General features: G+C 31.7%; 2 protein-coding genes across 2 annotated transcripts; one reads left to right on the top strand and one right to left on the bottom strand.

Annotated features, from left to right (window-relative positions):
- The first annotated feature begins 509 nt into the window (after positions 1–509).
- Positions 510–3,729, top strand: LOC131849835 (probable phenylalanine--tRNA ligase, mitochondrial). Its single transcript, XM_059199960.1, has 3 exons — positions 510–1,110; positions 2,221–2,865; positions 3,495–3,729. Exons 1-3 carry the CDS (start codon positions 571–573, stop codon positions 3,660–3,662), a joined length of 1,353 nt encoding a protein of 450 aa, XP_059055943.1. The 5' UTR covers positions 510–570; the 3' UTR covers positions 3,663–3,729.
- An 87-nt stretch (positions 3,730–3,816) lies between these two features.
- LOC131849838 (uncharacterized) lies at positions 3,817–23,111 on the bottom strand. The gene is made up of 9 exons (XM_059199962.1): positions 23,019–23,111; positions 19,442–19,590; positions 16,686–16,842; positions 16,192–16,325; positions 14,695–14,865; positions 14,067–14,148; positions 13,369–13,423; positions 11,340–12,173; positions 3,817–9,671 (listed from the first exon to the last, which is right to left on the bottom strand). The coding sequence occupies exons 2-9, from the start codon at positions 19,588–19,590 to the stop codon at positions 5,209–5,211; spliced, it is 6,045 nt and encodes a 2,014-aa protein (XP_059055945.1). The 5' UTR covers positions 23,019–23,111; the 3' UTR covers positions 3,817–5,208.
- Positions 23,112–23,667: the final 556 nt, after the last annotated feature.

Below are 23,667 nucleotides of genomic sequence, written 5' to 3'. Positions count from 1 at the left end.
TACTCAAAAATGGGATTGTAAGTTTTTGGGTTCTTCAATAGATTCTAGATGGAGCGCGGGATTGAAAGGGATTATTAGGATCTTATGTTCCTTGATTGGAATGATTGAATGAAATTACAAAGCACAGAGTACTTACCTCGAGTCAACAATTTCTCTATTTGTTTTTTTTATTTTGTTATGTTAATTTTTTTTCTTCTCTTGTTCATCTTTGAATATTTAGCTCCTAGTACACATTCATGAGGATATATCATAATCTATTGTATAATTTATTATGTACATAATTTTGTTGGCGAATAAATGCGTTTTCCAATTCCAAAGTCTAATTTGGGCCTCTTCCCCTTTCCGAATTGGACGAAATTTAAAACAACATTAACTGACATGATATGTCAATTATTGTACTGTCAAATTCAGACTCTGATATGTTATATAAATATTTATTTATTAAAATAATTAAAGTTTCTTATTAATTGTATTCCGTCAACAATAAAAAGAATTACCTATATATATATATATATTTAATGATATATGTCATAAAATAATCTTGCAGAATAAGATATACACACAACACAAATGTTGCTGAAGCGCCAATATATAACCATGTTAAAACTATTCAATACAAACCGATTAATAACACCGGTTTTAAATAAATGTAACCACAGTACCGCGGCGAAATCTGTGACAGCAGTAAAAATAAACGGTACAGAATTCATATCGGACGAATATACAAATGTTACGCCCAAAATTATGTCATATTTAGGTAAAAACTTGCATTTGCGAAAAGATAACCCGTTATCAATGGTGCGTCAACGGATAGTGCAATATTTTTACAAATCTTTCACTCATCGAGGGAACCCTACGTTTAGTGTGTATGATAATTTGTCACCTATTGTTACCACAAAGCAGAACTTCGACGATCTCCTTATACCAGCCGACCATCCTAGCAGAGCTAAAGCGGACTGTTACTACATAAATAAAGATACGTTGTTCCGTGCCCACATGACCGCACACCAGAGTGAGTTGCTGAGATCTGGACTTAATAACTTTTTGATGATCGGTGATGTTTATAGGAGAGATGAAATTGATTCTACACATTTTCCTGTTTTCCACCAAGTTAGTTTCTCATTTTTGTGCTACTTTATCAGAGGTAGACTGTAAAAGTCTGTGTATGTACCCGTCTCACCAATCTTAGCTGCCAAGCAGCTTGCTTTGTAACCTGTGTTTGGGTCTTATGGTGCTGATTAGGCAGTGTAATTACAGGATAAAAGGTATGATGCTTTAATATTCTAGAAGGACAATGCAGAAAACCTGGATTTGTTTGTGTGAATTCACAAAAACTTATGTTACCGAACATGTGTTATATATTAGATGCACTATTGTATTGGGCCTAGGCCTGTAATGATAGTTCTGTAACTAAATAAATAAGTGGTATTACAGGTGGCACATATTAATGTAATGTTTAAAGAGTTTTTAATGAATATAGGTGATGGTTATTGCTTCGCAATCAGGTGGCCTGTTTGCTATTAAGTACAATTACATAAAAAAAACTGTAATAAATATAAAAGTTTGTAATTGTCATGAATAGGATAGAATTAATAATTTATACTACTTATGTTGCAATAATATTTGCAGTGTGATAAAATATTTATTTGGCATTTAAGGATTTTAGAACTTATATTTAAGAATTTTAAATTTAGAACACTAATAAGACAGCCTGTGGTCTAGTTGTCAAGTAGACTGCCTTCAATGGTTACAGATTCAATTCTCAGACAATACACAAATTTATATTATTGAGTATAATTGTTTGCATTTCTCTGGTACATATTCTACCAGTTGTTTAAAACCATAGTACAAGCACTGCCCTTTGTTGAGACTTGTTCCGGGTTATTATTGTTATTAAATATATATCATCTCACATTCAATTAGAGGTCATCAGTTTATCAATAAATTTCCAATTTTAATTCACATAATTATACCCATACATCTTAATAATATTATAAACGCGAAAGTTTGTGAGTATGGATGGATGTTTGTTACTCTTTCACACAAAAACTACTGAATGGACTTTGATGAAACTTGAGAGTAATATATATACACCAGAATAACACAGGCTATAATTTAATAGGATACTATATAATAATACATGTGAAGCAGATGAAGTTGTGTGAGTCAGCTAGTAATAAATAAATTAATACAATTTAAAAAATATTCTTTTAATTCCAGGTAGATGCAGTGAGATCTCAACGCCGAGATGAGTTATTCCCAAACCATCCAGACTTGGATATATTTGAACCAACATTCTACAAACAAAAGCCACATTTATTTACCAACACCATCCTTGACCCCACCAAACAGAGCTGTTACACTTTGGAGGCTACAAAACTTATGGAGGTGCAACTAAAAAACCACCTTATAGGTTTAGTTCAAGCACTATTTGGTAAAGATATAAAATATAGATGGGTTGATGCTTACTTTCCCTTCACACATCCATCATGGGAACTTGAAATATATTATGAAAATGATTGGTTAGAAGTCTTGGGTTGTGGTATTGTACGTAATGAAATTTTATTAAACTCTGGACTTAATGATACTATTGCATACGCATTCGGATTGGGCCTGGAGAGACTAGCAATGGCTTTATACAAAATACCAGACATTAGACTGATGTGGAGTGAAGACTCTGGATTTCTATCTCAATTCCATAATAAAGATTTAAATGCCAAGATTACATATAAGCCCGTTTCAGTATTTCCTCAATGTGTAAATGATATATCTTTCTGGTTGCCTGACAATTTTACTATAGATACATTTATGAGTAATGACTTCTATGACTTGGTACGTGATATTGGTGGAGATATTATCGAACAGGTTGTTTTTTTTCTATTTCCATTTATCTGTTAAACATTAGTGACTTATTATTCTCTACTAGCTGTACCCGCTACTTCGACCGCGTGGAATTTAATAAAAAAGTTTTACTTTATTTTTCTAAAATAAAAGTAGCCCAAGTTACTCCTTATTACATCAGCTACCTGCCAATAAAAGTCGGTACAAACAGACGGACAGACAGAAATAGTAAAAAATGTTATTTTGGTGTATATACTGTATTTATGTATATTCATATTCATTTTGTAAAAAACTATTATTTCAATATTACAAACAGACACTCCAATTTTATTTATATGTATAGATATATACAAAGAATATAACTTGATGCATTAATTTAGGGAGAGTATAGCGATGCGACCCGGTGGTCGCTATATGCTATTATTTCTATTTACATCCATATTTTCTGGATGAATATGGAATGGTACTCCTATAACGGAGGATAGCATGAGGATTAAGTTAGATCAATTAGTTCAATAATTGCGAATTTACTAGAAATTAATCAGACTAGTTTACAACTTTACAGTGATCATGTGGGGTTTGACCCGAGGTACATTGCTAGCAATGGGGTCCGGTCCTAAACAAAAATATAAGCTTTATTTTATTTGTTACAGGTGAAGTTAAAAGACAAATTTGTCCACCCAAAAACGAAGAAACACAGTCTATGTTTCTCTATTGTATATAGGCATTTGGAACGAACACTGACTCAAGCAGAAGTCAACCAAATACACAAAGCTATTGAAACGGCGATTGTAACGGCGTTTAATGTTACTATTAGATAAATATAGCATGCATATAATTGTTATTGTTAACATAAATAAGTACAAAAATAATTGTTTATCTGTGACTTTTATTTTATACTCATATTGTAATTGAAGTATGTATTTTATATACAATATATCTCATAATACTAATGCACCCCTTTTTTTCGGACTACTCTAATGCTGTTGGAGCTGGCCTTTACAGCTTTACCGGTCGATAGTGCAGATGTCACTCCAAAACCGTGGAAGGACTTATGGGGCGGCTGAAGGCTAACTCTCGTCTGACGGATACGACTTTAGTCTGAGGGCACCGCTAGGAGTTCGGTCCTCCGGTCAGACCGTCGTGATTTCAATCCCCGTTTGAATTGGAGGGGGAATGCACCCCAGTTCCTATCGGTCGTAGCGTGATGTTAATAGCCAATAGCCGTCGTCGAAAGATAGATTACTTAACACTGAAATAATCGATGCTTAAAATTATAGACAAATTCCATTTTATTAACTTGATTTAAATAAGGTGATAAATTACAAAACCAGTGTAAAACATGGAAATAGATTTAATCGTATTCACATTTAGTTTGTAACATAATCCGAACTTGTATTTCTAACAACATGGTAGTGAACTATGTGATTCAAAATTAAGTACCATGAAACACAATTAACCGGACCAATTGTTATCGAGTCTTCGAAAATTAAGATAATTGAATGTATAAAGAAACGCAAACTTAAGATATGACTATATTGTTTTTCATGTGGTTGTCTTTCTGTGATTAAAATAAGAAACAGGTATTTATTCAATACAATAAAATTACATTTTATTCGATTTGATTGCGATTGGCACTTCGAGTAAACAACACAACGAATCCGGGTAATAGTGTTTCTACTAGTACCTATCTACATGATATATCCTTATGGGTTATTGGTAACTGCATAACATAACAACTGTTTCAGAAATCTTTCTACAATAGAGTCAACCGTGTTCATATGGCCGTCTATATAAGCTGTATAGGTATGTGTAAATAACATTAAAATAATGTTAAAAATTCATAGTCTGCATGACTAAAGTTGACCGATCGAAATAGGTAAGTATTCCTTTGTCAGACGTTCTAGTACAATTCAGTGAAAAATAGAAAAAAAGATTTTGTCTCTGAAAATTTGTAAATAATTGTATAAATTCAATTTATAATATAATAATGCTAATGTACACACCATGTTGAAAAAATCTTACCTAGCTTGAAAGAATGTTACTATAACATTCCAGAGATATATCTTTGTAGACGTCATTTGTGATGTTCTAAATATGTGTGACATATAAAACGATTTTCATTAGATTTCAATAATTAGATTTTTCATTTAGGCACAGCAACGACAAAATCATGTCCAATTATTTAAAATGTATGTACATACATATCTAAATCACACATAAATTACTCTCTATTTATCTACTATTTACAATATATATACAATTATCTCACAATGCCTTTTTATATCGTGCTCAGGAATAAGAATTATTAATAAATTATACCTAATTATCATTAACTATAAACGGCACTCAAACTTATACCATTTTTCAAACACCAAGAATAGAGTCTTCTTCTGGCATATCTATGTCAGACATAATGGCAAGTGGCGTGGAAAAATGTGGTTCCACCCTGTTTTCTGCACTTTCATTTGATATATCATTTACAAAATCTGAAGAGATATTTTCAGTACAAACGCTTACTACTTCATTGTCAACACTCGTGCTATCGTTTATTGACTTCTCCTGTCTTAATCTTTTGAATTTTTTTGCAAGTGGTTCATCGTCTGAGTCATCATCATGACTACTGGAATCCTCTTCCTGAAGTTTACCTTCTGAAGAAATGATTTCTTGGAAACTGGTGGATTCTGATTCAAATAAATGCTGTTTCCGTTTCCTTTTTATATTTAAAGACTTTACGTTCAATATTTTCTTATTAAGAAGATTAACATCTACTTTCTTTTTTAATATGGAAGGGTACGATACTTTAAACAGTTTTATAGGTTTTGCGTTAGTTTTCATAGACATTACTTTAATGCCTTCGCTAATATTAGCCGTAGAGATTTTTTTAAACTTCTGTTTACATACTTCTAATTTATTTGAAGGTATTTTTACCTGTGGCTGTATTTCACTCGTATCGTCTTTGTCATCTGTTAGATCTATTACTGACTCAGATTTTTTATTCTTTGGGGCTAGTAGTGGTAATTCGGATTCTTTTGGGTTTTTCTTAATACATACATTTATTGTAGTTATCAGTCCTGTATCTAGATCGCATTTAAAGAATTTACCATTTTTTTCACATGCGTACTTTAATTCGGTGAATGATTTTACTGGATATAACTGATGATGCATCACATAGGGATGAGATACATACGGATCTACATTATGCAGTAATTCACCTGACTCATGTGTGATATCATTAGGCATAGGTTTAGCATCTTCTGTAGAAATGCCGGACATTTCCATAAGATCGGATAATATACTTTTCCTTTGGATACTTGTATTATATTCTACTTCTTCTGGTTTTGGATCTTCTGACATTTTGTTTGAATTAGGCAAAGCTAGATCTATTGTTTCTGTTCCCAAACTATCAGCTTCATTTTCTATTATTTTTTTTTTATTATCCTCATGCATCGTGTTTTCTTTAGAATTTTCACTATTAACTACTTTTATATTTGAGACATCAACTTCATTTTCTTGTGCAATTGATGAGTTATCAGTTGATAATTCTTTAGTATTTTCTGAGTACAAATCTGATACCAGTGATGTATCAATTTCTTTATTACTACTTATAATATTAGATTCAGTGTTTGATATTTCATTGTCAGTAGTCTTTAATAATTCACAAGAATTTATGCTATTTACGCTTTCAATGGCATTACTCTTTTCTTCTATAACCACAGTTTGTTCCTTCAATTCATTATTATTTATTTGAACTCCAGTATTTTCATCATTGGACACAGGAACTATTTCGTTAATATTCTGAGTATAAGAGATAACAGGTGCTACAACATCGTTTAAAATTTTCAGATTAGCTATATCAATTACATTAGTTGGAATGGTTTTATCAACGTCAAGGCACATGGAAGGTCGTTGTTTATTCAATAGTTCTACAGGTTGCATATCTACATATGTCATTTCCGCTCCCTCTGCTAGAAGAACTGTCTGAACTCTGTTGTATGCGATTGATGGTTTGTTTTCGCTTGTTGCTATTTTATTAATATTTGTAGGTGCATCATGCATATTTACATCAGTTAACAATATTTTGTTTTTTCCTAAATAAATTGGAGCCTCTACATGTTTACTATTCAGGGATAAGACCTTTTTCGTATGAGGTTTTAATCCTCCTGTACCATCCACAACTATTTGTTTTGTATAGGGCATTCGTGTGCGTTTATTGTACATTCTATTACTATTTTGTTCATATCCAGATATAGTTGATTTATTCGGAGAGTTCGTTACAGTAAGACACGGACTTTCCGATGCGTTAACTTCAGTAATGTTATCAGAAGTTATGTTAAATGAAACTTGTGATGTATTAATTAGAACTCGTGATACATTATGTGGAGCATAATTAGACTCTGATTGACCTGATTCCTGATCTACAGAGTTATTTGTTATATCGTTATCAACATCTATAATAGTAGGTAATAATGTTGGATCTGAAGTTTCTTTATACACATTTTGAACCATAGGCACTATTGTTTCTTTGTTAGTATTAATATTTATACATGCTTTCGTTGTAGTAACAGTAGAAATTAATTCATCTGGACCTGATAATACATTAATTGGAGTATAATTAGACTTTGTTTCAACCGATTCCTGGTCTACAGAGTTATCTGTTATGTCGTTATCAACATCTATAATATTAGGTAATAATGTAATTGACTCCGAATTATCTTTACAAGTATTTTGAACTACAGGCAATATTGCTTCTTTATTGTTACTATTAATATTTATGGAACCATTCGCTATAGTAATAAAATTTAATTCCTCCGTACCTGAAATTTTTTGTCTACTTTTGATGTTTGTATGCGAGTTCTCAGCAGTAGACGCAGTTTTAATTGCAACATGCTGTTTTATTATGTTTTGAACATTTGTTTTATATAAATTAATAGTTTTATTAATATTTGTATCACTAGATAACTTTTGTGTTACTTGCACTCCTATTTCAATAGTATTACATGCTTTTTGTATATCTGAATGCTCATCTTTAACGAGAATGACAGGGTCAGTCGAAGGACTAAACGTGCCTGTCTTACTAAAAATATCTAAATCCTTTTTACAACAACATGTACATAGACTAAGTGGATGCCTATGTTTTGGCATTAATTTTTCGTCGATTTCATTTATTTTAGCACGAGCCCAACAACAATATTTATTAGAATTAACGACTGGCGTAGCGGAAATAATATTAATTTTAAGGGGTTTCTTTTTCATGGGCAATTCACTATTTGTAGTTTTTTCCAGTTTCGACGATTTGCTAGCAGATGTCTGACAATCATTGTCTCCATCTTTTTTAACAAGATTGTTTTTTTCTTCATGTAAATCTGACAATAAACCATTTGACATTCTTTCAAACTCATCCAAGTTCTTTTGTAACTCCAACGTTTGAAACTTAAGAGCTTTGTTTAAAGCTTTTACTTCTTTTTTAGTTGCTTTCTTTGTTGTTTGTATTTGTCTGTCAGGAGATATTAATGTAAGCATTTTATAAAGTGTGTCTACTGTTAGAAGAGACTCTCCTTCTTTTACTTTTGTGGCCTCTTTACCTAACCAACTCACTGATGTTGCAAATCTTGGCATCCAGGGTGCAACATTTTTATCCATTTGTTTTACTTTTTTATTCACATTAAAATTAGTGTCTTTCCTATAAGTACATTCGGTAACCGATTTTGAATCATTAGGTTTTCTTTGTAGTTTGTTACTGGAAATATTTTTTCTCGCATAAGAGTGAGACATCTCCATACTAGAAGCTTTATTCTCAGATTGTGAAACAAAAGAAATAGATTTATCTGATTTAGACTTTTCTTGAAACTTTATATTTGATGATCCATCTTGTGGAACAATTTGAACTGGAGGAGTTACACCTCTGTCATTTTGTATTCGTGATTGAATCGGCGTAACTTCAGCAATAAGGAGTTTTTGATTTATCCTACGAACATTTTCGATATCGGGTAAATTAATTATTTTCTTTCTTTCACATAAATCGTGTATATCTTTGTTGATATCTTGAGTAGGTTGTTCATTAATGTCTTTGGTTACAGGCAATAAATCTGCCATATTCATTTTCGTGTTATCAATTAAGCTCTGGACAGACATTGCAGATGGTAGAACAGTTGTAGTTTGCTCGCCTGAGGTACTAGACTCCTCTACCACATCACTAGTTACGGTCTTAACAACATTTGGTAACGACTGTGACTTTAAATACATGGTTTCATTTACAAGTTTAGATTCGAAAATTTTATTTACATCTATTGTCAGCGGCTTACAGGCCTTTAATAGTTGTCTATTACGAGTAGAACTTAAAAACCCAACAGTTAATCTTTTCAACCTAGTATTAAAATCAGGATTTTTGCACAGGTTTATAAAAGTATAGTTACGCGTGCGTGGTTTTTGGAATAAACCACTAGACATACTCAGTTTCATATTTTCAGGTATTTTATCATTTTCACATTCACTCGATTCGCTAGTTATAGAGGCATTATCAAGTAAGTCATCATTTATATAGTTGTCTTCAATATTACAAGAGGGTTTATCGACGTTAGCTTTTTGTTTATCAGAATTACCTACTGATCTTATACTAACAGGTTTACTTTCGACGATAATATCATTTATGTTTATTAGATGTTTAACATTTGCAAAGTCGTTTGTCTTAAAGTATTTCATGTCATCTAATTTGGTTGTATACACAACGGGCTCCATTAAAAGTTTTAAGTCAAATTTTGGTGTTTCTTCATTTTCTTCAATGTCGGATTCTGTCTTTATATCTTCAGTTTTAATTGCCAAATTAGGTTCTGAAAAGTTAAAATATATATTTTCTATAATATTTATATTTTATTTTATATTATGTATAGTTGGAAATTAATTATCAAGGCCGAAAATGTAAATAATGAACGGTTATTGCCAAGTGATAGTGTATAGTCAACATTTCCACATACTATTTATATTTTAACTCGACATTCAACTATTAAACAAATGCCACTAATATTATTTTAAGTTGCTCCAGATTCCTATGCTTACTTCTGTTCCTGTTCCTCCTTATGTTAGTGTCAATTCATGGACACTAACATAGGAATAGAAGTAAGCATAGAGCATCATTAGAAATATATAATATTTATCTTTATGTTTATAAGTAGTAACAATACTTTTGTCCTATTCTTTTTCCAGTATTATTGTAAATATGTACAAGCTTATTTGAAAAGAATACGATCTGAGTATCTTGTCAATTCTAGTCAGTTCGAAACCTACCGTCGGTTTTGTCTGTAATAGACCTATATGAAGAAAGATAATTTCATTTTATTTGATACTCCGCGTGGAATTTAACTTTATTTTTATAAAATAAAAGTAAGTAAGCCTAAGTTACTCCTTATTACATTAGCTACCTGCCAAAAAAAGTCCCGTCAAAATCGGTCCAGTCATTTCAGAGATTAGCCGGAACAAACAGACGGACAGACAAAAATTGTAAAAAATGTTGTTTTGGTGTTTGTACCGTTTTATATTCACATGCAAACATGTAAAAAACGATTTTATCAACATTACAAACCGACACTCCAATTTTATTTATATCTATGTATAGATTTTTATTTGTGAACATTATCAGTAATTCTTTAATGAATTTCGATATTCGTATTGTTTTACTCGTTTAATATATGTTCAGAAGTTTACTACGATAGTATAGTATGGTAACCTATTTATTTACGTTTTTGGTCTCGAATTCCATATGCGACTATAGTAAACCGACTTTGTTATTTTTTGGACTGAAATAAAAAAATTATAAACGAATAAAGAGATGCTTATATTAAATTTACTAAATAAAATTAATGTCTACAAAGACTCGGTTATATATAAAATAGAATAAATTTTATCTAATTCTAATATAGTGCAAATTTATTGGAATGGTCATTTTTATTTAGTTATATAAGACAAGGAACAGTGGCAGTTTCGGCGTTAATATATATTACATTTATCTCTTATAAAGTAAGTAGTTATAATTTCAAGTATCCAATCTGAGTAAAATTATAGTTCCAAGTGCATAACAAACATTTATAACTTCAATATAGAGATAATAGGATCGAACATGAATAGGTAAATCAGAAGATTATAGCGATTACACGATGATTGTTATGTAGGATATAAACTTAAGGAAATTAAATTAATATTTATTAAAAATCTGGATAAAAAAGATTTTTAAGTGCTTTACTATTAGTTTCACACATTTTGTCATTTATGACATACAACAGACAAAACAAATGTCAAATTTGGTTATATGAATTACTAGCCGAGCCGAGGTTTCACCCGCGTGTAATTTGTAGCCTAAAATCAAAATCCGTTCAGTAGTTTTTGTGTGAAAGAGTAACAAACATCCATACTCACAAACTTCGGGTTTTTAATATTATTAAGATTAAGATTCATTGGGACTACGATAGTACCGATTTCGTAAAGGATAATATCAATATACTTACTGGTTTCAACATCCGTATCCTCACAATCCAATAAGACTATACCATCATCTACAAATTCTATACCGTCATCCATTAATGTAATGTTTGCCGGCATATTTTGTAAGTCTACATTGCTCTCTGTTAAATTATCTTTGGTAACAGGAGTATTCATTGATTGACTGACATGAATATTACTAATTATATCACCTTCTAAATCTATTTCCTCTACTTCATTGTCGTCTACAATTTTTACTTGTTCTACTGACTTTGTTACTTTTGTTTCTACTCTCTTTTTCAGGACTTCAGTAGGATCTTTTAGTTTATCAGAATTTAATTTTAATGCATTACTTATTTCAACCAACGCATCATTTTCAATATGGACATTTCCAAATACGTTAGTTATTAAAGGCATTACAATCGGTTCTGGTGCATCTGTAGGATCAGAAGCGCTTTCTACCGAATCATTAAGAGCTGGGTAATCTGTAGAACATTTAATAGCTTGCTCCTGTGCACTGAATGTTTTTGAAATTTCAATGTTATTACTAATTGTGTCTGAAGGTATAATAGTTGTTGCTAAGTCGTCGCAATCTGATAATTCGTCTAAATCATCTGTATTTGTTTCCTCTGGTTCAACTTTAACGTTGGTAATTAGACTAGTTGATGACTTAGGAATATCAGATTGTGTTACTGCTGAGCTTGAGTCGAGCGAATCGCCATCTTTGTCAGCCGTGGATAATAATTTGTTCCCTTCATTAACTATGTCCCTTTCATCATATTCTGTTTCTGATTCGGAATCTACTCGGAGATCTACTACTTCTATTTCTGGTTCCACTATTAGGACGTCTGGTGAGTTTTCTGAAATACACACGAGGAAAAAATCACATTTAAATAATAATTACAGATTGTTTTATTCAAATACTTAGTTCAACTATGTTTATCAAAATTTTATTTTCGTGTTACCACTGGGCAGTTATATACAACTTTTGCTTGAATTTTAAATAAAACTGCCATATATATTAAAAATGATTCGCTATTGAGGTAATAAAAAATATAAGAAGCAATAATATAATGATTGGTCGGCGGAACGATTTCAAACTGCCGTAGTGGGGTGTAGCAGGCACGCTGGGTGTATTTGTGAGAAACATATAGATTTTTGTGTACTTTCGAGATATTTTCGACAATGCTTAACATTTTTTTTATGTTTACTAATTTTATTTGTCACAGTTTGCTCCAATTTTGTTACTATTTAATATGTTTCAAAACTAAAAATGAAATTATTGGTAGCTTACAATAAGAAATTAGAAGATGAAGGCATGACATCTTAGTTATTTGGAATGGCAATGCATGAGTCGTATTATTGACCGTGACGTCAATAATATGATGTTGCAGTGCTGTTCATGTATATAGGCGTCGGTTACCACTTACCATCAGGTGGACTGTTAGCATGTTTGCTACACCAATAACAAAAAAAAATGCAGGAAGACAAATTAATAAAATATATTTAATATCTATACCACCTATCTGTGGGCATGATTTAAATTTCAATTTATGTATAGTTCAGTCGTTAGTCCTCGAAGAGATACTGCATACAGCGGACTTAGTTAATTGGACATAGCCTCACGTAATCTTCTTATTAGTTACCATACTCCTCCGAAACTGCTTGACCGATTTTTATGAAATTTTATGTGCATATTCAGTAGGTTTGAGAATCGGCTACTATCTATTTTTCATACCCCCAAGTGATAAGTGATTCATAACATTTAAAAAAATTTTTAGGACATAAAAATGCATACAACCCTAAATTTTCATCTCCCTACCCCTAACCCCTATTTTTAAAAAGCGATATTAGATCCTACATTTATATGGCAAACAACGTTTGCCAGGACAGCTAGTTAACAATAAAAAAAATGCCAGTCCCGGTGAGAAATAGAATTTTTCAATAAACATTGGTTTTTGTTTATTTTTAAAGGATAAACTCACAATTAATATGCTCTATTACGCATCGACACTGCCACAAGACACAAATAGTATGCAATAATATAATACTAACCATCACAAGGTTTAGGAAGGTCGGAGGGATCATTCAACGATCTCAATTTCACTTCCTAAAAACAGAAGAGAATTTACAATACAGAAATTAACATATATATTAATATATCTATTCCTTTCTACCAACAATATACAGGTTCAGTTATAAAGGGAGACCTTTTATCTGAAACTAGTGACAATATTCATAATCATCTGCTTCTTCCTTCTTCATTTATTTGAGGTCGACGTAACATGTTTTACTCTTCCATTCACCCCTGTTCGCAGTCATCTCGTTATTTACCTTTCTTGCCACATCATCTTTCACACAGTCCATCCATCTCTTCTTCGACCTAGTATTTAGTATCATTAAAATAAATAAATAATAATAATATCTCTGTTCAGCGGCACCTAGTCCTAAGACGAGCAAAGTTTGTGTTATGGGTACTAGACAACTGACAAATACTTACATATATACTAGCTGACTATATTTCGCCCAATTTACATAAAACCTTTTTAAATATGTTATTCTGATATATTTGAAGTTTCATCAAAATCCGTTCAGTACGTTTTTTACGTGACATAATAACAAACATCCATCCATACTCACAAACTTTCGAGTTTATAATAATAGTAGATAAGCGACAGTTACCGCTTACCATCAGGCGAGCCTTGAGCTTGTTTTTCATCATTCGTCACATTCAATTACATAAAAAAACTTACAAATTCCTCTGGTAATATTGCCAGCCGTCTCTCTATTAGTTCCGGCCATGGAATAAATGGTTTGGTAATTATGTGTGGGTAACTGAAACAGAAATATGCATTGTAACTTTGTTTCTTGTGAAATCTAGACTTATGTTATAAATAGATAGAGAACCACTGCACCAATTCGAAATATACATTATTCACAAACTAGGCTATTTATTATTTATTACTAGAGAAGGGATCCTAGATTTCATGTTTCTTTTTATACGAAGTTTATTCCAAACCCCAGTTGTACAATGTCACATGCGTTATCAACCATTAGATATGACATAATTTTTAAATGACAAATGACATAAATTACACTCCATTAATTAATCTCTAATATTAATACGAGAAGAAAAAACTGCAAAAGCATTGAAATTTCGCACAATTCCAGTTTATTTAGAGAAAGAGTGCAGAATGCTAATGTTTTTTATAAAAATGCATAAAAATACATCACAGACTACCATGTATTTGAGACAGAATCACGCATTGAAGTCTTTGACAAGAGGACCTTAATGTAATGATGTAAAAAAATGTAATTTACATTAATTATGGTGTGCTTTTGGACGGTCACTACACTAGTGGCAAAATGAATGTGTTTTACCGTTTCGCGATCGCACTTTGCAGTATGCTAGGCGCGTGTTGAGCCCGAGCATCCCCCAGATATTTAGGGTTCCCACGGTAAGTGAACCAGAATTTGTAGAAGGTCTCACGGGTCAGCTTCTTCATCTGGTACCAACGACGCTGCAACAGCATCGGTGAGCATTGCCGTCCTCTAAAAATAGAAATAATCTTTATTTGGACTTCGGTGATCTAACTTCTGATTGCCGCAATTTGTATTCATTAAATAAAAGGAGCTGGACTGTCGACCTCATACGGACTAGGAGTACCTTGACATTGAGGGCGACGCAGCTGGAATCGAGTCATAACGCGAGTTTCAAGACATTTGTGGCCCGAGCTCCCACCGACATGCTGTCCACGGTGCGGTGTATAGGCGCTACCGTGGCAAATTGCCGTCATCAGTGCCACACACACACAGACAATTTATATATATTATTATTATTATATATTATTTTTCTATTAATTATATACTTCATGTGTATATTAATCTGTAAGGTATTTATAATATGGGCAATTAGTAACCTGAATTAAATCTATACATATAAATAAAATTGGAGTGTCTGTTTGTAATATTCAAATAACCGTATTTTGCTACATCCATATGAATATAAATACGGTACATACACCAAAATAACATTTTTCACAATTTTTGTCTGTCTGTTTGTTCCGGCTAATCTCTGAAATGGCTGGACCGATTTTGACGGGACTTTTTTTTGGCAGGTAGCTGATGTAGTAAGGAGTAACTTAGGCTCCTTTTATTTTAGAAAAATTCGTTTAAAGTATAAAAACAAAAGTTAAATTCAACGCGAACGAAGTCGCGGGAACAGCTAGTAAATAAATAAAAAAATAAATAGTTGAATAGAAAATTCTTTATTCAAATGTAAGCAATTTTGAATAGTCATACATATATTTTAATCTACCCTTCATTTAGAGAACTGTCTCATTACAAGAACGAGCACGAAACTTGCGTGTAGCTCTTTTAAATAATTGTAACTTTACATTTATGAGTTGAAATGTGTGACACAAACAACAAAAACTAGTTATATAACTAAATAGTGGTAACTAATATAACTAGTAATACCTACACGTTACCTACTAATTCATTACTGTCAAAATATTAAATACACAATCAACTGGTTTAGTAACCAAATGATATTAAAACAGTCGTAGTGACCAGGGCAATTCAGTGCTTTAAACAAGCACTCGTTCACGAGTATGACATTACTACAACTGTATAAGTCTGAGTGTTTTCTATGTATATTATGTATGTATTTATACAATAAAATTTGTACGTAAGTGTGTCTTTCTGTTTGGTACATGACCTGACCTGACTACACCTCTCATCATTCTCCACTGGTGCCCCGCCAGCGTAATCTGTTAGCGCAGTGCACAATTCCATCATCATCCATAAAAAAATGTAATCTGCAGGAATATTTGCCATTGCTCTGACATTAAAACAATGTACCGAGTGTTAACTTACTGACTATTATAGTGTACAGTGGCAGCGGTCCAGGCACAAGCCAGCTCATTTCCAGAACGACCTTCCACGCCGAACCGCTGCACCAGCGAGAACAGCTCCAATAGACACAACGGCTCCGACTTCAAGTTCAAATCCTGTAATAGTTTCTTTATTTATTTTGTGTCAAAGTTTACTACTACATAGAAAAAAGGAATATACCTTCTTAAAAGTCCAGCAACGCATCATTATATACATAGCATAAAATAAAGTCGCTATCTGTCCCTATGTATGCTTTAATCTTTTAAACTACGCAACGGATTTTGAAGCAGTTTTTTTAATAGATAGAGTGATTCAAGAGGAAGTTTTATATATATATATTATACATGTACATCCATCCGCGTGAAGCCGTAGCGAGTAGCTAGTTTGTAATAAATTACCATCGTGTGAGCCGCAAGCTCGTTGCTCTCCTATGCTATAAACAAAAATATTTAAAAGAAGTAGACTAGACTTATTACCGTGCCAGTAAGATCGATATCCTCGTGCACAAGTATGAAATCGAACATCATCCAATCCGTCAGCGTCATACGCGCTACAGCTGTGATATTATCCTGCTTGTCCACCGCTAGAAGTAAGCGCTTCAATCTCTTCAGAGTCAACGTGCGCATCCGGTTCCTGCAAAAAAAAAAACTTAAAATGTCTTTATTAATACCTGATCTTTATTATCATTCCTTATTTATACCGATTTGAATATTAATTTTAACACTAGCTGTGCGCGGGGTTTTACTCGTGTGAAATTTATAGCTTTTCGCGACTCCGTCCGCGTGAAATAGTGACCTTGACCAAATAAAGAAAAATATTTAATAATCTAACAAAAAAAAACAGAATTATATACTATAGTATATACCTAGTACCACAGATATCATAATATTACATACTAATACCAAGTTAATAATAATAATAATAATATATATTTAATTAGCAAAAATGTATACATGAATGAACACATTGTATACACATTGCAATATAGTAAAGAATAATTAAAAACTAGTGTATTGGTTTTTAATGATTGTTTTACTATATTGTAGTGTGTATATATGTAATGTAATACTAACAAATATTTACTAAACAGGACTCCGTTCAGCATATTGCTGCAGCCAAAGCTACAGCGCTGATTTTCAGCGAGGAGCCCTTAGGGTAAATAAAACTGTTATGTATTGCTCATTTTTTAATAATGAAATTGTATGGTACATATATATATACAAATAAAATTAAATACATAGCTACATTAACGGAAAATAACATAGAAGTATAATCCACGCGGGCAGCATAGCAACATAACAAGGAAATCAAAGTGATTTCAAGCACAACAATATCGAAAGATACATGGGTGTGTCTTTAATTTTTTTTCCCATTTATATACTAGATACAACCCACGGGTGGTAAAAAAATTAATTTCGACGCGGATGACGTCACTAAATGTTTCTAACACGCGTAAGTTACGGAGCACATGAGGTGCAGTATACGTGTGCACCGAGCATAAATATTTATATTTTATAAAATCCCTTTATTTATTTTTGTTTTTATTAGGATAAATAAAATTTCTAAAATAAAAGTAGCCGAAGTGAATATTTATTTTATAACATTAGCCGTCTGCGAGTGAAAGTCCCGTCAAAATCGGTACATCACTTTCGGAGATTAGCAAAAACAAACAGACAGACGATACATTATAAAATTACATTTTTATGTATATCCGTTCATATGTATTTAGTGAAAAGCTGTTAATTTGAATTACAAACATATACTTCAACTCTATATTATAAATACCTAAATACGTTAGTTTTTGTAAATACATGCTTATTATTGATTACTACAGATTTGGTAGATCTGAGAATAGGCCGTAGTTTATTTTTATACGTCTACGTTATAACGATGACTTTATCGAGAAATAACTTATACGGCATACAGACACTGGGTCTTCACCAACCTCTTTTTTTCGGAAAAATCTTCGAAACACTGTCCCGAAGGGGTGCACCGCGTCCCCTAGGGTGTAGAGAAACTCTACACCCTAGAGGACGCGGTCCCCGCAAACAAGGTCCGCTTGCAATTATTTTTGCAAATAATCTACACTCTATTCTACACTTATCTCTCAAATCTACACTATTATTAATTAAATAATATATGTCGTCATATTTATTGTTGTTATTTCATTATAACCATCGACAATAGATTGGGATATACTCGTATGTATAATAATAGATAGAGAACAAATGTACATACGCACGAAGTCGCAAACTCAGCTAGTATTACTAATATTATTAACGCGAAAGTTTATGAGTATGTATGGGTGTTTGTTACTCTTTCACGTTAAAACTACTGAGCGGATTTTGATGAAACTTACAGTAATATAACTGTTGGCGCCTGACCGCCTGATTTCCTTTGATATAATTATTTTTAAAATTATATTCTTAGACTGTTTTAGATATGTCTGTGTTATTTGATATATTTCTTATTATTGTTATATTGTTTACTAGTTCGCAGTTGCATTGTGATATTATATTTTATTATTATAATCTATGTATTTTCATCATTTAGACACCCATACAGTCCACCGGTTCGTTACAGTAGATTATACATCAGAATAACATATCCTTACTAATATTATAAACTAGCTATTCCCGCGACTTCGTCCGCGGGGAATTTAACTTTATTTTTCTAAAATAAGAGTAGTCTAAGATACTCCTTATTATATCAGCTACCTGCCAAAAAAAGTCCCGTCAAAATCGGTCCAGCCATTTCAGAGATTAGCCGGAACAAACAGACCGACAGACAGACAAATATTGTAAAAAATGTTATTTTAGCGTATGTACCGTATTAGTAATACGGTACATACACTACATTATACAATAGTATTATAGTAATTTATATTCAAATGTATGTGGTAAAAAACGGTTATTTCAATATTAGAAACAGGCACTCCAATTTTATTTATATGTATAGATGTGAAAGAACGGATGTTTGTTATGCTTTCACGTAAAAACTACTGACTCTGATCATCATGAAATTTTGTACACATGTTCTTGGATGTATTAGGATAGATTCTTTTTGTTAAAAAATATTTTTTATATGTAAAAAATCCAACATATTGCTACTTAGCGCCATCTAGAAGCCAGTAATGTAGTTATACGAGTGAAGCCGCGGGTAAAAGTTAGTATGTTATAAATTTAAAACGCGGGCAGAGCTAGTCCTAGATAAAATATGAGACAATACTGACCACATCCATTTGCAATCACATTTGGTGTTCTTCTGAAGTTGTTCCCACAATTCCTCCTCTGGTTTATTCTGTTGTCGGAGCCTGGCCACAGTGCGGACCAAGCGTCTCTTGAATTTCTCCAACTCGGCCATCTTACCACCGTCGGCCATCTATATATAGTTCACAATAGAAAGTATATGATTTTTATAAATTCTTTAGATATTATTATATAACTTTAATGCACGTAATACCAAAGTAAAAAGTACATATGGCGGACTTAACACCTAGTGGCATTTATAATTATTGTATAATGACAATAATACACAGGTTCTCACAAGAAACCATCGTGATAAATTCTTGGTAATTTTTCACGATGGGCTCACTAATCTGACCTCGTGTTAATCTTATCATAATTCTCACCCGCAAAAGGTTAGTGCAGGCGGATGCACCATTACATTGTCATCCATTATAAAAAACCCAAGACAATTGACACAGCGTCATCTATTCCCTTATTATTATATAAATAGCTTATTGTGTTATGGGTACTAGTCAACTATATTATAAATACCTAAATACGTTAGTTTTTGTAAATACATGCTTAATATACCTATATAGGAAACACCCAGAGCAATAGAAACAATCATAATCATGAATATAAATGTTTGTACTGTGCGAGGAATTGAACCCGCGACCATCAGAAGGCGGTATGTTAAACCGCTAGAACACCAAGTCGTATGGATGAATATATGAATGGAGCATCCGCCTGTGCTGGCGGTGTACTAATAGAGAATAATAGGGTGAAAGTAAAGTCACGTCGGTTAACACATCGTGGCGAATTAATAACAATAGTTCTCAGCTGAAATGATTCCATATGTCATCCGTCAAAAAAATTACAGCGACGTTGGTGTGAAGTCACTGCTTCTTCTCAATATCTTTAAAATAATCCGTTTTTTTCATGTCACTTTTACATTTTCCATATATGACAAATTACATTTGGCTAGTATGGCAACACTGCTTTCAGTCTAATTGAAATATGTTGGACATTGACTTTAATTTTTGTAATTTGCATTGTAAAACTTCAAGTTTAGAGTACTTGTTAAGGTTGGGCTAAAGAGGACGAACCCAGAGCCGTACAACATAATAAATAAATAAAAATCAATGGTGCACCGCCATGACAGTCCGTCAACTTCAAACAGAGTTACAAAGATATGCTGTAATTATTACTCTTATTTTATAAGCATATTTACTTTTACAAAGTTTTTTGATATTTATTGTTTTTGTGTAGATAATGTACACCGTTAGTTTAGTAACATACCGAAGTACAATATCTAATACAAACTAGTTTTTATTCTTAATTACGAGTATTATATTGAAGTAATAAAATGTCAATTCAATAAAATGTACAGATACATTCTGTATCCGAAATTTTAAAATAAAATTCTATACATCGTAATCATATTGACCTTCTATAATATTATTTGTAATGCTTTTTTTTATTAATATGTTTTAAGACTCTGGAAACAGGTCCTTTTTAGCCCAACTTAACAAGTTTGTATGCTACAGCAAGTGTTGCCACCTTTTACTTCTTCATTGTACAGTCAATGAAAAAATACGGGTTTTAGATATTTTACAGGAAAAAAATAATTAAACTATTGGATATGACCGTGATTTTGTATATATATATACTTCTAGAGTATTGGTGAACATATACTAAAAACAAATACATCATACATCTGTCATAAATGATAGAGGTACATACAGCCAAGAGGATTCTAAACCATACTTGTAAATTAAAATTAACTCGGGAAAAATGAAATAAGAGGTAGAAATAGGAAATACGTCCTTTGTAAATCATACTGATAATAAATTATGTATTACACATTATATGTGAAGAAATATGTTTATACACTTATATTGGCGTTGTCAAAGAATATTTTTTAAACAACAGAAATACGTTTAATCGATTTGATTGCGATTTTTAATGGTGTATTGTAGTTAGCTTCCGGTAACATTGAGTGTTCATTATGTTCTAATCGGTTTACAAAGAAACAGTTACAATTTATTGTTATTCCGAATAACGCAGTATCGAATAATTACAAATAAATGCGATACAAACAACCTATTATTGACATTATAATCAATATGATGACAATGTTCCATTCCTGAGTAAAACTCACCTATTTCTTTCCATTCAATAAATAGATAATTATCAACTCGCAGCGCAAGCAGCAATAGTCGACAATACTTAAATAGAATCGCTTTAATATACTTATTATGCTACTACTTTTGCTGGACGATAAACAATGTCATCCAGTATACTGTTGATAAATTTATTTGTGACTCTAGAAATACTTAATTTCTAATATAAAAAATAAATTCAATGTATATTTTCATATTTTCTAGCAGAAATCATCAAAACACGTTTACTGCACTGGGGTGCTCACTTACGTCTGTTTCTTAACGATTGGTTGTTTCACCATGTTGCCATTTATCATGTTTCTTCATATATATATTTTATTTTAATAGATCTAGAAACAATATTGTATATATTATTTGAAATAGAATATTCTATACCTACCTAAGTATAACGATCAAGTTATATTTGTCACACTTGCCTTTATCTAAAATATTATAATAATAGTATTATATATAGTATTTACATAGATAATTATATGCGAAGAAATATACGATAATTATAGCCTTATATTTAAATATAAGGCTCTATCACTCTTATGCCTGTTATTTTTATAAAAACGATGATATTACGGCTGCGATGTTGTCATTCGAATCATTCTTCTATCTAATTTCTCATAATAACTTTTTAAAATGTAGTAGATGTACTATCAATATTTGTAAGTAATATTTTACTTACAAGGCAATAATTATTAATAATACAAATACTGATTAATAATATAAATATTTTATTAAATATTTATATTATTAATTAGTATAATTTCATTTCCTAATATTAACTATTGTCACAGTATTATAAGTAAAATAATCTTAATAAATTAATTAAGATAAATTCAATCCAATAATACAATCATAATTAAATATTACAGTTGGCAACACTGACACTGAAGCGCAGCGCAATATGGCAGAAGGAAATGAACACCCAATCAGTAAGTACGCACGCACGACATTTCGTTTTCTTTTTTAATTAATTACACAATGCTACAAGGTCGAACGTAAAACACTTGGATATATACTTTTATATCTATAAATAATCTATATACTTTATTTTGAGATGTATCTATTAAAATAAAAAAAAAAATATATATATCATACTTGGCAACCCCGTGATTCAACGTATCGATAAAAAGCAGACGTTAGTGAGCAGCCCAGTGCAGTGAACGTATTCTGCTGATTTATGAAAAAAATATATAAATATATAACAAATTAACCTTCTTATATTAACAATTTAATTTAACTTTGCCCTGAGAACATTACGGACATATCCGATCTTGGGTAATTACAATGTATAAATGATAATTACTAGAATAAACAAATACCTATTTGTAGGTATGTCACGCGGTGAAAAATATTAAAGTATGGATTTCATACATTAATGCAACACAATAATATAAAACTATATTACCTTACACAATATACTCGATCACATTAAGAATTAATATCAATATAATAATACACTATAACTATTCACAGTTACAAAACATTTTTCTACGGCGCTTCGCACTCATCGACAAATGGACACAAAATGGCGAAATCTTTATTTCGTTGGGTTCAGAAACAAGACGGATGCATGAGTAAGAAAGGGAAGGACTGATAGCGTTCTCTCTGTAGGGGGAGAAGCAGTGAACAAGCGAGACAAACGATTGCATAGGTCGGTTGAAATCGACTTGTCAGGTTTGTTTGGTATTTGTGACTGGTTTGCTCTGTTATTTTCCTTTCAGAACAATCACTTGTGCTCCAGACGTTGACTAGAACGCATGTATTTGATATTTAGTATCAATATAGTCTATTCTATAATATTATATGTATCTATATATAATAGTACTACTACCAAAGAAATAAAGTAGTAAGTAGGCAACTATTATTTATATGTTTGTTAAATCACCTATCTTGTAAAAAATAGATAATTACTTATAGGAAAAAACACTGACATTATTATTATCGTAACGTTAAAATTATCATTTACACACTGCATTATTAAAATAGAATTCATAGAGGACCCCTACTATAAGTAGGCATTACACGATTTCCGACTATTGTAAATGAAAGCGAAA

Source organism: Achroia grisella, unplaced genomic scaffold (assembly GCF_030625045.1).
Source record: "Achroia grisella isolate CSIRO2021 unplaced genomic scaffold, CSIRO_AGI_Agris_v1 utg660, whole genome shotgun sequence".
NCBI lineage: Eukaryota > Metazoa > Arthropoda > Insecta > Lepidoptera > Pyralidae > Achroia > Achroia grisella.
This window is presented reverse-complemented; position numbering and strand designations above follow the sequence as displayed.

Bases quoted from the DNA above. Each gene is read 5' to 3' on its own strand.
- LOC131849835 (XM_059199960.1), top strand. From the start codon at position 571: ATGTTGCTGAAGCGCCAATATATAACCATGTTAAAACTATTCAATACA. The intron at 1,111-2,220 runs GTTAGTTTCTCA...TTTTAATTCCAG, and splicing joins ATTTTCCTGTTTTCCACCAA to GTAGATGCAGTGAGATCTCA. The intron at 2,866-3,494 runs GTTGTTTTTTTT...TATTTGTTACAG, and splicing joins GTGGAGATATTATCGAACAG to GTGAAGTTAAAAGACAAATT.
- LOC131849838 (XM_059199962.1), bottom strand. From the start codon at position 19,590: ATGGCCGACGGTGGTAAGATGGCCGAGTTGGAGAAATTCAAGAGACGC. The intron at 16,326-16,685 runs GTAATAAGTCTA...AAACTATTACAG, and splicing joins ATATCGATCTTACTGGCACG to GATTTGAACTTGAAGTCGGA. The intron at 13,424-14,066 runs GTAAGTTTTTTT...TTCTGTTTTTAG, and splicing joins CAATATTACCAGAGGAATTT to GAAGTGAAATTGAGATCGTT.